At 41.7% G+C, this 15,364-nt stretch overlaps 2 protein-coding genes across 4 annotated transcripts; one reads left to right on the top strand and one right to left on the bottom strand.

Moving 5' to 3' along the window:
• Window positions 1–210: 210 nt before the first annotated feature.
• Window positions 211–3,716, bottom strand: cnih4 (cornichon family member 4). Of its 2 annotated transcripts, XM_029504643.1 has the most exons (5): window positions 3,577–3,716; window positions 2,881–2,949; window positions 2,586–2,698; window positions 2,189–2,329; window positions 211–2,101 (listed from the first exon to the last, which is right to left on the bottom strand). In XM_029504643.1, the coding sequence occupies exons 1-5, from the start codon at window positions 3,643–3,645 to the stop codon at window positions 2,074–2,076; spliced, it is 420 nt and encodes a 139-aa protein (XP_029360503.1). In that variant the 5' UTR covers window positions 3,646–3,716; the 3' UTR covers window positions 211–2,073. The 2 variants fall into 2 exon arrangements, with proteins under 2 accessions (XP_029360503.1, XP_029360504.1); XM_029504644.1 differs by lacking the exon at window positions 2,189–2,329.
• A 615-nt stretch (window positions 3,717–4,331) lies between these two features.
• gprc6a (G protein-coupled receptor, class C, group 6, member A) lies at window positions 4,332–15,314 on the top strand. 2 transcript variants are annotated; one of them, XM_029504226.1, is made up of 6 exons: window positions 4,332–4,698; window positions 5,174–5,462; window positions 9,042–9,353; window positions 10,664–10,879; window positions 12,692–12,815; window positions 13,146–15,314. In XM_029504226.1, the coding sequence occupies exons 1-6, from the start codon at window positions 4,490–4,492 to the stop codon at window positions 14,246–14,248; spliced, it is 2,253 nt and encodes a 750-aa protein (XP_029360086.1). In that variant the 5' UTR covers window positions 4,332–4,489; the 3' UTR covers window positions 14,249–15,314. The 2 variants fall into 2 exon arrangements, with proteins under 2 accessions (XP_029360086.1, XP_029360085.1); XM_029504225.1 differs by having other exon boundaries at window positions 9,042–9,845.
• The last annotated feature ends 50 nt before the right edge of the window (window positions 15,315–15,364 follow it).

Genomic DNA, 15,364 nt, shown 5'->3' with positions numbered 1-15,364 from the left:
TTTAAGCAATGTAATTTGTCATTTATAATACAATTTGCATTTTGAATATCTAGTTGATGGAGCTGAAATAATATTGAGTTGGTCAGTGATTGGTTGACCTGGAGGAAAGCTCAGACAAAATAAAGAGATGTACATATGTTAACACCTCTTCAAAACAAATTATTCACTGCTGCTGTTACCATGGAGTCAAAAGAGGACAAGCAGTTTGTCTTTCATGTTTATTTATGAAACTCCACATTTCCCTCAAGAAACAAAGTTAACACTGCATAAGACATTAAACTGTGGAGTGATTCATACATGAACCCGTTCACCAGTTCTCCCAGTTCACCCATGCCTAAAGAAATAAGTAGAGAGAGCAGGTATGAATGTCCTGACACAGAGGCCAATGCTGAAGTCACTTGGTAAACATCATAATCATCAGTGCACAACTGAGGTCAGGTCCACACACACAAACACACGCGCTTCTTTGAGCAACCAGTTTTATGGGCAAACACATGACCCCTCATTCCACAGCATCCAGTTGTGATGTCATATCCCTCCAGCACAGCAGATAGGACTGATGTGTTTAGTGTGACTGTCCTTCATTCATAATAATTCAGATTATTAAGACATACATACTACCACACATGATTTTGTGTGTGCGCGTATTTGTACTGAACCATAGTGCATGATCAGTGGAGTGTGATGCTGGAGGTCTGCTAACTCCTGTTTGCACAGAGACTCAGAACAGGATCAGTGATGAACATCAATGTTGTGATAGTCACAGAGCTTTCACTTCAATACCAACATGACAAACACCACTATGTACTGGCTCCTGATAAACTTTTTCCATTATGACCAAACATGCTGAACAACCTTACATGTTTATTCAGGTGTCACATCACGGAAACAAAGGCGGAACTATGCTGGGTTAAACAACAAGTGCCAGCCATCCAGCACCAAATGACAAGTTGGGCCATTAATCACCTGATCTTTAGTTACACACACTCACTGTCTTCATCCGAAAGTCTTTGAATATAGTTAGGCTTCGTATGAACTACTTGTCTTACTTAGTTGACTTTTGTGGGATTCCTTTCTTTTTTGTTCTTTGTTCTTCATGAAGGTGCTATATAGCTGAAGGTTATTGTTATTACTGTATCTGACAGGAAATATTTTAGTTTCTTTTTGGTTCTTTGTTCTTTATGAAGGTGCTATATAGCTGAAGGTTATTGTTATTACTGTATCTGACAGAGGAAATATTTTATCTCATTGTCCCAGATCGAATAGGTCAGAAGGGCTGACAGACAGCAATAAGATCTGATTGAGTTTTTTTCTAAACTAAATGTGACATGAAACCAGGATTTACTTGTGGAAGCAAAAAGAAAAAGGCACAATAGGGAAGAAATTAAATCTGAAGATTTATGGGCCTCTAACATTCCACAAGCTGAGCAGCAGCAGAGTCAGACACTCAGCTGGAAGACCAGTGGAGGTGGCTCAGTCTCCATGTGAATGGGATCATTGGAGTAAAACATGGGCCTGCCTGTGCCTCTGGCGAACTACCAGCACCTACACTCTACACCTAGCCTCAGCCCCACATGACAGGGGCATACACAGTGAATGCTCACACTTAATTTGATACATCTACATATCAGCCAATCATGAGACGTGGCATCTTAAGGTGAGGAAAGGCAAAACAATCATAATGCTGGGTTGTTGTTATTTTTTAAAAATACTTTTTCCAAAACTCTGCTTTGAGATGTATGGCCGTGTATGTATGATTTGTTAAGGAGAGTCATGCCACGGGCTGCATCTGCCTACTGCCCTCTGACTCAGTCCATTCTGCCAATTCATCTCACCTTGAGGCTGCTGCTCAATGAAAAATCCTGAAACGGATTATGTCACAAGTAGAGTTTGTCATGATAGTACTGAAGTGTTAAACAATTCGTACTCTGGGATTCAGATAACACTGGTTTCAGGGCCATCTCTGGCTGTTCTGATAAGTTTGGTGCACACAGGACTAAAGAGGCTGGGGAGTTAGCGGGGACAGTGAACCCTGGAGTATGGTAGCTGGGGTCAGAGAGCCTGCTGAGGGCATCAGTCATTGATCAGAGCCAGGATCATGCTGCAGAAACAAGGTGGAGAAACACATGTTAGCAGAGGCAGTGAGGCTGACTGCTGCAGTCTGAGCACTGAACACTGATGCTGTCACCTGTACAGGTAGATGAAGAAGCAGAGCAGGTGGTAGCCCAGTTTAATCATTGCCTCCTTCATGTGGGACTTGAGCTGGCCTCGGTTGTGAATCTCAGTGGGGTCAAACACGCCCATGTTTCCCATAGGGACCTTCACGTGCCTGCAGGGAAAAGAACAGTGAATCTTGTGTTGATACCTACAGTGGACCCAAGACGTGCTGTTTGTGACAATATGTATAATTAAAGAAAAAAAAAACCTAACCAAAAATAATAAAATCACTATAATACACAGCTCCTGAGACACTGCTGTACACTGCTTCACTGCAGGAGTAAATCTGTAGCTACATCACATTATTAACTCTCCAGAGGAGCCTGGCCTGAGGGTCACTGCAGGAGGCAGCAATATACAGAACACACCTGTAAATGTTCCAGGCTGCTACAGGCAGGTTGAGGAGGAGGATGAACCAGTGCATGGAGACGAGCATCAGCATGGTGGACAGACACTGGCCCACCATCTCTGGAATGACCCACTGAAACATAGCAGGATGAACACACATGCTCACATGTCACACACAATAGTGGAGACTCAGGACACAGTTGTATGATGGTAGGAGCCAATAATACATCATCTTAAAAAAAATCTAATGTAATAATCAATGAGTGATAGTCACAGAAGGAGGCCCTCAGACGAATGATCCAGGCTATGACTCACTTTGTTCAGTTTAGAGCAGCATGCTCGAGCGTTGATGTAGTCACACTCCAGGTCAGACAGGGTGATGATCTGAGCACTCAGTCAAGGTGGCACACACATCAACATTACCTGTGTCTAGAGGACAGGCTGACATCACCTATCTCTCCTTCATAAACTGTCTCATACACTGTGTTGGGTTCGTTCACTGCTCTACGACAAACATGGACATAAAGCGAGGAAGTCTACATGAGGTTGTATTCACACAGAACCTGCTCTGAATGTGTAGAGAACCAAGAGAAGTTGCTCCAGTCGCAGCCTTTATGTTATGTACGTGTGAGTGTCGTTGTGAGTCTGTTGTGTTGCTCCAGCTCCAGGCTGAAAGGACGTGCTGATGTTGGTGGTGTTCACGAGCAGTTACAAACACACACCTGCTCTCCGGTCGCCGTCCGACAGCCGTAAACATGACGGAGAATTCCGGCTACAGATCCGGGGGGCGTATCTGACTGCTTCCTGACGGATGGATTGTGTTGTTGTAACCAAACCTGGACCTGCCGTCGCCCCGCGGACAGAAAGTGGTTTATCGGAGATCGCAGTGGCCTCACCAACACCGGAGCAGCGGGCCGGTCTGCAGAGGCCCGCGCTCAGAGAACAGGACCCACCCAGCTGCTGCGGTCACCGAGCCGCGCGCTCCGCCCGGCACCTGACCAGAAAGGATACGAAGTAGACTGAGAGGAAAATCAGTGCACAGCAGTCCACCAGCGACAAGATGAACACTGCCGCCTCCATCTTCCTTCTTTCGTCACTCAATCACTGCCATTTCCGGCCGGCCACCTTCAGCTGCGGGGAGCTGACGCGGTGCCGCCTGGTGGAGCGGAGAGGAAGCTGAGGGGGGTGGGGTGGGGGGGTGGAGCCAATGCCAGCTCACACTGGGTGAGGGCGGGGTACAAGCAAGCACGCAAACCCGTGACCTTCTGCATCACCGCAAACCACTATGCCACGTGCTGCCTATATTTGCTTACTTATTCAATAATCATATTTGAAAGGAACGTTAAATTCTTCCCTAAAAACCCATTTCTTTTCTATGACCTTTCATAAATGAGCACATGCTATTTCTAGAAACTATTTCTAAAAACTGTAATTTTTTAGTGCCTTCAGTAATTTAATTTATTTATTTATTTATTTTTGTTTATTATTATATTATTATGTATTTTCATAAGCATGCCAGACCTTAACCACAGTTAATTTGCATCCATAGCCCTTTGGCAGGAAACAGCTGCCAAGTTTGCCAAGTATCACACCTTCAAACACTACCTCATTTATAAGAGACACAGAACTCTTGTTTTTTCTTGTGAATTTCTGCGAGAACTAGTATGAAAGTATGGAAAGCAACACATGTGATGACAGACGCTTCTCCTTAAAAATAACTCACCTGCTGTCAGTCACGAAGAGGGCAGGGCTGCAGGGAAGAACATGAGAGCAGTCAGGCATGAAGGCAACAGGAGGGAATTTCTTCTAGCCAAACAAAGATGCTTTAAAATTAGAATATCAGTGTCCCTGAGAAGAAACAACACAGAGAACAGAGTCCAGGAGCTGAATCCCTGTACAGAGGAACAGCAGAGAGGACAGGACCATGCCTTGGACTGCTTTGATCATCTGTTCTCATCTCACACTTCTTACTGTGATCCTAGAGACAGGACAAGCTGCTGCTGAAAATGACACCAGAGTGCCAGCAGCTACAGCCCCAGGAGATGTTATAATCGGAGGAATGTTTTCAATTCATGAAGATGTAGAGAAGAGGAAGAAGGGTTCATTTGAACCACAGATTCAACCATGTGTTAGGTGAGTTCATTAAACATTGATTTTTTGGATAAATGGGCGGATTAAATAAGATTATTCTCCTTTCTGCTCCCTTTCATTCAGATTTGGGAATGTTGTTTATATTGTATGTTTTTTTTTCAATGAATGAAATAAAATAAATAAATAAAATTAGCAAATGATAACAGCAGCACACACTCAATGGCTTTCTTTGAAGCTTTCAACACATCTTACAATTTTTTTTCAGTGGCTAATGATAAAGTTCTATAAAAAAGGAACTTTATAACATAAATTATGAAATTGAAATAATCCCTTACTGTCTCCATTCCTGTCCCTGCAAAATTATTTTCGTCTCCCTGCAGTCCGTTAATTAATAATAATAATAATGATAACAATAATAATATACTCCAGCAGTATACTGCTGGAGTATATTATTTTTGCCATACTTATTATTGTTGATGCTGTTGTTGATTTATTATTTTTTGTCCTGTTCACTCAGGTTTAAAAACAGAGGCTTAGTCCACACTCTAGCTATGATCAATGCTATAGAGGTGATGAATAAACAGCCTCAGCTGAGAGCTGTGAACATCACCCTAGGATACCGGATCACGGACTCATGCTCTGATGTCAGCACGGCTCTGAGAGCTACCACAGACTTCTTAAAACAGGGGCAATGCCATGCAGGAAGCAGCAACTGCGGACAGCCAATAATGGCTATTATAGGTGCTGCCCTCTCCGAAACATCCATCGCCATTGCCAGGCAACTGACACTCCAGATGGTTCCTCAGGTAAGAACTAGGATCAGATAGCTGACTCAGAGTGAAAGCAGGATGGAATTGAAAAGCAGCCAAACAGAGTCATCGCCAGTAAATGTCATACAGATTTATTATGATCATAACATCAGTTGCTAATGCATGATTGACAGTATTTCCCCCTCACAGGTAAGGTAAGGGTGTGTGTGTGGGCTGAAATGTGATTGCTATTAATGTGACAAGGTGACCAAGCAGCAGTTAATAGCCGTAAGAAGTAGCAGTAGCAGATGTCCCCACAGTTACTCTGCAAAAGAGCATTAAATTAATTTCCTTTTCATTATTTTACAATTTATAGTCCTAAACCTTCCAACATAGAAATTAACCCTCCATAATAGAGTTTAGGACAATTAGGACATTATCTGATGAATCTGAACTTTTGATCTATTTGATACTTTCTGAAATATTTCATGTTTTTTGAATGTTTCCCCAAAACTTTTTTACATAACTTTTCAGGCATTTTTCTGATTTTCAACCCCTTTTTCTCTTTCATGCTGTCAGCTACAAACGCAAATCAAATCAAACTTGAAACTAACAATATAAGGTTTTTTGTCAATCTCATTCTTAGTTTTTACACAGGGGATCATGTTCATGTTTTGTAACAGTTTTAGGCCTTTAGGGCCTTCAGCTTTTTTCCTTAGTTTATTCATATTACTACAAGAGCAAGTGAAAAATTCATGTTCAAATTTTCTTCCTCGACAGAGTGACAACCAAAGCTAATCCAGAATTTTTGTCATATGCAGGACTAGCTACCAAATGTCCCTCAGTATTATTAACAGCTCAAAATCAGGAGGGAGGCATCATCTCTCTCAGAAAATATGAAACTCAGAATGATGGTAGTGACAATTTTTAATGGAAAGATCTGAGTGGATTGTTATACTGCTTTCTTTATGCAGATGTAAAGAAGGGGTTAAGCTTAATATATCACTATGCAAACATTTGCAGACACACAGGCACCGAGATGCACGAATAAACAAATTTACAGAGACATGCAAAAGACATACATTAATACATTGATCCAAACTAAAAATCATTTGACTGCTTGATACATGATACACCTTTAATTGTTGTGCACTACTGATACAACAGTTTTCACTTTTCCATCTTAGCCAACTATTATAATTGCCTCTTCACACAAATTAAACCAATGACACAGTTTAGCTTCAGCTTGTGCAGAGGTAGCAATCCCCCTGTTTCTTGTGAATACATGTCTGTGGTGATTTAGCCTTTAACTTTTTGACAGTTAGACATCTTTGTTTCCTGAGTTTTACTTGTTTGATCACTGAAAATATTAAAATCCATGAATGCTAAGTAATTAGTGACTAGGGCTCCGCACAGAGTCACTGTTGCCTCTATAGCAACAGAGGCAACAGTGACTACTATTGTTATCCTGCGCGTTTACTATTCTTTTTAATAATATTATTATTCCTCTTCCGTAAGAATTTTGTTTCGCTTCTTGTCGGAGGGCTTTGAATTTAGCCCCACGGACCAAAGCCCATCATGTGGGGCCTGTTTGGGATCGGTGTGCTATCCGATTTCAGGGTAGAATACGATATTTTGGCGCCGTAAACGGCGAAAACGTGGACTCCATTAATTTCCTATGAGAGACAGCGAAAAACCTCAAAAATCTTCACCTTTTTCAAACCTCTGATACTTTGGCATACGTCCAGCTACACAGTCCATTTTACCATCAAAGCGGAGGAAAACTTGTTGCCTTTCAAGTGGTGTTTTCATCTTTCTGATATCTGTAATACTTTTCGAACAGCGATTGTTCAAGCGTGATGCTCGTCTCACCTCATTTCTGCTGTTTCCCGTGTGTGTATTGCACGGAATGTTGGTGGCTTTTTGAGTGGCGGACACTTAAGTCAGAGTGCGTGAGTGAGCTGAAGATTCTCTAAAAATTAATTTTTAAATCGCCCTCACGGCCACATAGTTTAAGGTACGCGCCTCATTTTCTCCAAAGTAGTAGAGATTCTTGTCCTCTCTTGAAAAATATCTTTACTTTAACGTCGGACAAACCAAATTTAAACTGTGCCCCTCTAAAGGACATGCTCACCCCTCGTCTCTCCTATTACTCACCATGTATTTTTCTCTGACCAGAAGGAGAGGAGTTCACATTTTCATGCGTTTTTAACTCGCTCTCCTGTCCACATTTTACATCCTAGAAACACCAAAACACACACACAGCTTCAGACACTTGTTGTGGCGCTCAGCGTCTGCTCGGTTTTCTGATAGCAGTTACCGTTTTGTCACAAATTGCCTCCAAGTGAGAGGCTCGCCGAGAGAAATGAACCTGTTTTCTAATGGGTTCTCTGAGAAGGATGATGCAATCCAAGCTCAGACACACAGCTGCAGTCAATTAAGTCATCAGACTCCTCTGATAGGAGAGCAGCTGAACAACTGCTACCACTGACATTTGTGTTAGACTGCAGGGGACACACAGACACATACACACAAATACATATAGACACGCATATGCATACCTACACAGACACACATATAGATAGACGGGCACACAAAAACACAGCCAGGCACATGCAAAGAGACACAAATATACAGACAAAGAGCCCTATACATAAGTACATACAGACATACACAGACACAAACACACACGTATACAGAGAGACACACAGAGACAGTGGCTCACACACAGACACATTTACAGACGCACACACGCACAAATATACAAACAACCACTGACACACAAATTTACACACAGAAACACAAGAATTGTGCACTGGAATTGCGCCAAATCAAAGTCCCAACAGCACACACCCCGAGTCACTCTCAAAATTTCTGCCAAGGAATTTTTCTAATTGTATTAGCTGCATTGTAAAGGAATTAAGTATATTTATTAGTAAAGTGCATTTACTCTCCGTAAATCACAAGTAATTGTTTTTTGAGGTACTTGCATATATTTAAATTTTAAGTGATTTCATGCTTTCATTCGCATATTTCTGAATGAAATATGCAATGCCCTTTCTACTTGGCTAAATTTATTTGAAAGCTTTAGTTGGTAAGACACTGTGAATGCTGTCACACTTCAGTTGACTGAATCACCTGCACTTCACTACTTTTTCAACTGGAAAAAGGTGTTTGTATAATTCCCACACTATGTGTAATTAATAACTAATAAATACTTCATTCTGTGCTCTGGGGACTGTTGGATCAGCTCAAAGGATTTAAAGGTCCTGAAGAAGAAGTGTTCGCACAAAATTGTTCACTAGAACCAGCACTGTGATTTTTTGTCAGCCCACAATGGGCCCAGGCATGTTATACATGGAGCAGGAACACACCTGTGACGAAACAAATCAAAGTGTTTGGCACTCTATCACATAAATGTCAAAGCTCAGCAGAGATTACACTGGATAATTTGGAGCAGATCAGTTCACTAGCTGGTAAAACTGGGCACTCAATAGCAGAGAGCACACACAAAGGACATGGTCTGACACGATGCATACTATTCACTGGAGCATTAAGCCAGATTTTTTCAGATTTGATATGTCTATGTCTTTACTCACACCTAGAAACATCACATCTTTGCCTTGTGTTCTCCAGATAAGTTGTACTTCAACTGCTGTGAGTCTGAGTGATAAGAGCCGATTCCCAGCATTCATGAGGACCATCCCAAATGACCTGCACCAGACAGCCGCTATGGCCCATCTGCTAGAATGCAATAACTGGACTTGGGTGGGCATCATCATCACAGATGGATCATATGGCCGGTCAGCTCTTGAAAGTTTTACATCCAGTGCCTCAAACAAGAGCATCTGCGTGGCCTTCAAATGGATCCTCCCTGTCTTTGTGACCAGTGAGGGTGTCAGCTATGCTATCAAGCAGACTGCCACAGAAATTCTCCAAAATCCCAAGGTGAAAGTCATTGTGTCCTTTGCAAAGGCGTCTCACATGGAGGCCCTTTTTGAGGAGCTAAAGAATCAGACACGAAGCAAAGGAAATAGCATGGAATTGATGAAACGAGTTTGGGTGGCCAGTGACAGCTGGTCTTTGTCCATGTCTGTACTACAAAAAATAACTCTAAAAGAAATTGGATATGTTGTGGGTTTCACCTTCAAAAATGGTAATGTGTCATCATTTAAGGATTACCTGAGCAAAATGGATGCTGATGGACACAGAAACACAGACAATAACCCCTTCCTGCAGCAGTTCTACACGCAGCTAAATGACAGTCGCTTCTCTACAGATGCTGAGCTGGTTTCTGAGGGTGTGAAGCTCCTAAAAAAAGAAACTGACAATGACACAATCTTAAGCCTGGAGATGGCTGTGAGTGCCATTGCTCAGGCTGTAGCATCTGTCTGCAAGAAAGAAGACTGCAAAACACCAGGCAAAGTGCAGCCCTGGAAGGTTAATTAGTTACACATGACTGTGTGTGTGTGTGTGTGTGTGTGTGTGTGTGTGTCTGGGTTCAGGTGGCAGCATCAGGTTCAAACCATTGGTGTCATTAAATCTATGCATCATATATATTATGTTAAATGTAATATGACACAAACACAGCAACAATTGGGAATCTTGTCTCACACCTGGAGATACACCACACCTGGACCCAGCAGTGAGGCAATGACGAGAACAGGAGTTTGGTTTAGAAAATAGGGTTTTTATTTACCCAAAAGCAATACAAACCAAAAGCTTAATATCCAGCCCTATAAAAGAGGTCAACAAAATAGAACTCTACTCAAAATAGCAACAAAGAGGTGTTAACTGAACAAATAAACCTCCCAAAATGAGACACGAGGGAACATACTATACTATAATATACTGGCTCGGCCAAACCAAATAACACACAAGGGGAAAACAAGATGGACGCACACTATAACCAATACAATGCAAATGAAATCTTCTAAACCTAAACCTAAATCCCCCTCCCTCCAGCCTAGCAACACATGGTATGGCCTGATTGCCAGGCTTCAGAATTTAAGAGTCCTCCACCATTGGCCAAGTCTTTTATGTTCTCCATAAAAGCAGTTCCAATCTCCACCTTCTGGAAGGAATATATTATTGGCTGTAGATATATCCAGAGGTCTCTGTTTCCCTGGCAAGAGGCCTGTAGAACTGAAGTGCAAACAATTTCTGCAAGAGTCTGTTCATCCTCACTAAGTGGAGGAATTTATCAGGGACTTAAACTTAATCTGATGACGATGATAACAGCTGATCATGTCCTGCAGGTAAATAAAGCTCTGTCGAAGCAGGAGTTTGAGCTGCAAGGAAAGATATACATGTTTGACTCAAATGGAGACATCAACCAGGGCTATGAGGTGGTCATGTGGCAGTCTAATGGACGAGAGGTTGACGTCCATAATTTTGTGGCTGAATATGACTTAAACACCAACAGCTTCCATTACACCAACCGAAGCACCATCCAAAAATTCATTAACCTGAAGGTAAGCCCAACTGCCAGCCATTTTCGACTGTTACAGCTGACTTTACAATACAGGCCACATATTGCATTTTAAAAAATTATCTCTCTCTCTCTCTCTCTCTCTCTCTCTCTCTCATATATATATATAGCTATATCTATATATCATATATATCTATATTTATCTATATATAGATAGATATAGATAGATATATATATATCTATACATCTATATAGTGCTTTTGCACAGCACTATGCATATATATGTACAGTATATTACAGTGCTGTGAACAAGTATTTGCCCCCTTTGTGATTTCTTACTATTTTGCATTTGTGTCACACTGTTTCAGATCGTTAAACATATTTAAATATTAAACAGAGATAATCCAAGTAAAGATGAAATTCAGTTTTTCTGTTATGATTTCATTTGTTAAGAAAAAAATACTATCCAAACCTACATGATCCTTTGTGAAAAAGTAAATGCACCTCTTGTTAAATGATAAGGTAACTGATTAATCTTATTATTGTGGAAAGCTGAATTCAATTTCACAGCCACTCCCAGGCCTGATTGCTGCCAGACCTTTCAAATCAAGACATCATTTAAATAGAACTTATGTCGCCACGTATATCGGCCTTGTGAGAGACTAACCTTACAACCGGACAAGATGTGCTTTAGAGTTGCAGTACCTGAACATAACGAACATAACTGGTCACCATTTACCCAGAGTTTTAGGTTCTGGGGAGTTGGCAGGACATCATATGTTGCCCCTATCAAAAATCTAATCCTACTTTCCTCCATACTCCACTGCTTTTTCCAACTAAGCTTTTTCTTCTCTACACTTTCCCAGTTCAACCACTGTCCCTGCTTAGCCTGAACCACTGCCCTTGCACCTCTTAATATGTCTTCCTATCTATGAACCTGCTCTACAATTAGCTTCCTCTTCTCTTTGGGATCTGCTCTACTCCACACCGGTTTGCCTGAGCCAAGCCCAAAGCCTCCCCGGCCTATCTGTACATTACCCACAATCTCTGTATGCCTAAGAGCTGCTTCTGCTTCCTGCACTGCCATTCTTGGGTTCCATTTTCTCCCCTTGGTTGGGTTTGGAACCACATTACTAACAACCACATCTTTACTCCCAGATAACAGGAGCTCTGTCCTAACCTTAGTACATTTACACTCCTCCACTAAACTAGATACTGGGAGCTGAAGTATGCCTTTCCCATACAGTGCCACAGTGCTTAAACATCTCGGAACCCCGAGCCACATCCTAATGTAAAAGCTTACTAGTCTTTCCATTTTCTCTGCTGCCGATATTGGAATCTTATGTACTGACAGTGGCCACATCAACCTAGGAAATAATCCAAACTGCAAAAACCACAGCTTCAACTTTCCTGGAAGTCTTGATTTATCTATTCTATCCAGTCCCTCAGCAACATCCTTCCTAAACTGCACTACCTGTTCTCCGTCATGCAAACCTGCCTTGTACCACCTACCTAAGCTCTTTACTGCTTTTTCCCTAATTATTGGAATTGCCTCTTCATCTATTACAAACTTTCAATCACTTAATCTTCCTCTACTTATTGAGATACTTCTAGACTTACTAGGCTTGATTCTCATACTAGCCCATTTTAAGTTTTTATTAAGTCTCTCAAGTATTCTTTTCATACATGGCACCATTGTAGTTATCAACGTCATGTCGTCCATATATTCCCTAATTGTTGTAAGTCAGTCAGACTCTTCAAACTAAGGATGGACAATAAAAGGAAATTCTGGAATTAAGTTTGATGCAATATCTCTACTCTTGACAATGGTCTCAGGCCTGTTTCTTGTCCTCAGAACATCTTCTCAAAATGCTCAAACAGCTGCAAACCTGGACAGAGCAAGAAAACAGCTGAGGGTCAACACACCTGTTGCTATGAGTGTATTAACTGTGCTAAGAACTACTACTCCAATGGTATAGGTAAGACCCCATCCAAGACACGCATACTCGCACACTTGTCACTTGTGACCAAGATGAAGAAACATCTGGTCCAGCGCTGACTACAGGAAGTAATTGGCTGTCTTTAAAGTCTACATCCGCACTGAGGGATCTCAGCAATAAGTCTGATGTGTGGGTGAGTCAGTGTGAGACTAAGACACTAAAAGTTGACTAAAATGCAACAAGTACGCTCTGTTCTTTTACCAGATCCACACTTAACCAACTGGCCCAGAACCTAGATCTTGGGTTGAAGCAGGTCTTTGTGAGCCCAAATGTAATTCTTTGTGTACCTGTGCTCCCTCCTCCCTGCAGACATGGACCAGTGTTTGACCTGCGACGAAGGCAAAGAGTGGTCTGATGAGGGTAGTTCCAACTGCACCCCCAAAGCCCAGATCTACTTCTCCTGGCATGATGGCTTTGCTGTGGTGCTCCTGACCTTCGCTGCTATGGGCATCGTCTTGGTCTTTATGGTATCAGCTCTGTTCTTTCACAAGAGAGCCACTCCAGTTGTGAAGGCTGCCGGGGGGCCCCTGAGCCAGGTCATCCTGTTCTCTCTGGTCATCAGCTATGTCAGCGCTGTGCTGTTTGTGGGCCGACCCAACGGCATCCAATGTAAGGCACAACAGATGATGTTTGGCATCAGCTTTACTCTTTGCATCTCCTGCATCCTGGTCAAGAGCCTGAGGATCCTGATGGCCTTCCAGCTCAACCCTGCAGTGCAGGTGGTCTTGAGGCAGGTCCACAAGCCATATGTCACAGTCGGTATTGTTGTGGGCTTGCAGGTTGTTATCTGCATCTGCTGGCTGGCCCTCAGGAGCCCTTCTAAAGAGATTCTCAACCTGCCAAAAACTCTGCTGGAGCGATGTAACAAGGGCTCATACGTGGCCTTTGGGGTGATGCTAGGTTACATTGCTATCTTAGCTTTTGTGTGTTTTATCTGCGCTTTCAAAGGACGTAAACTTCCACAGCACTACAACGAGGCAAAGTTCATTACCTTCAGCACGCTGCTTTTCCTCATCTCCTGGCTGCTCTTTATCCCCATCTACGTCACCACTCCAGGACGGTATATTTCAGCAGTGGAGATGACTGTCATCCTCATCTCCAACTACAGCATCTTAAGCTGTCATTTCTTCCCCAAGTGCTTCACAATGCTCTTTAAAAAGGAAAAAAACACAGAGAGTGCTTTCAGGAAGAACTTGTATGAGTATTCAAACAAATCCGTTGACTCTGTGTCTTGGAGTTCATGGTCTGAGTCACAGTCCAGCTCTCAGCATGTCATCATCAGTACTCTGTCCCCTGTTGTGCCTCCTGCCAAATCTGCTGTGGTGACAGACTGCAAAGACACAACCACCTTCAAAGGTTTGTACAGAGGCCAACACTCATGGCACTGCCACAGTAGAAGAAGCAGCATTTGACGGTCATTGTAAAAAGCTTATACCAACTGTTCTAATCAGATTTATTTATATAGTGCCAAATCATAACAAAGTTACATCAAGGCACTTTACATATAGAACAGGTCTAGACCAAACTCTTTATAAAGCTATTAACCGTTCAATCTGAAGAATTCTCGTTTCTTCCATGAAAGGTCATGCATGTTTTTAAACTGTAAAATAAGGAGGATCTCTGAACACTGGATGCTTGTCACATCAAAACACGAGTCATCAGCAGACTCCAGCTGATCACATGTCTGCTGACCCAACCAATGTTTACAGTTCAACAAAGTTTTTCAAAGAGTGTATAATCAAGTCATCAAGCATCATAATTATGCAAAAAAACTGATTAGGAGTACAATGGCCTGAACTGTCAACATAATGCATTTTAAGAAAAAAGTCAGAAACATCTTTGAGTTTTACAATTCATGAGCTGTAAATAATCATAAAGCAACAGACGTGTGACAGACCTCATAGATGCTGTTCAATTATATATTATTCACTCTATAAATGAGCATATAACACTTATTTTTAATTATATCTTCCCAATAGAAGAATTTTATTTGAAGATTTGTCAAATACATAGTGTGAAATCAAAGCTCCATCTGTGCTATGAAAAGATCCAGAGACATCCACGGGATATTTCCTAACAATATATGAGGTACTTGCACTGCTGTTTAAAATAAATCAACTGTTTAAATACTAAAGAGACTGCATTGGTGATAGGGTGGAGTTAAATGGCGGTACCTGAGTTAAGTGTGGTGCTGCTCCCTCATTAAATCAAAGAGCTCTCGATTAACAAAGCAGGCACTCACTCCTTCGCTCTATCCAGAGACAAGCTGAGCTCATCACTAACACGGACTAACACATTTGGACACTACTTACATATTCAACATCATAACAATATTCTGAAACTGTGCAACACTTTTCAATAATAAATTTACGTTTTTTTTATGTGCTGCCCCACATTTCAGTTCTAAACAAAAAAAAAAAAACTGTTTCTGGATCAGAAATCACTCCACATCCTATACTGTTCTATTTTCTTACCATATGTAAATTATTGTATTGAGGGGAAATAACTATGAGTTCAATCTATTCACC

The sequence above is a fragment of the Echeneis naucrates genome, chromosome 6 (assembly GCF_900963305.1).
Source record: "Echeneis naucrates chromosome 6, fEcheNa1.1, whole genome shotgun sequence".
NCBI lineage: Eukaryota > Metazoa > Chordata > Actinopteri > Carangiformes > Echeneidae > Echeneis > Echeneis naucrates.
Note: the sequence above shows the minus strand (reverse complement) of the source record. Positions and strands in the feature narration are given on the sequence as shown.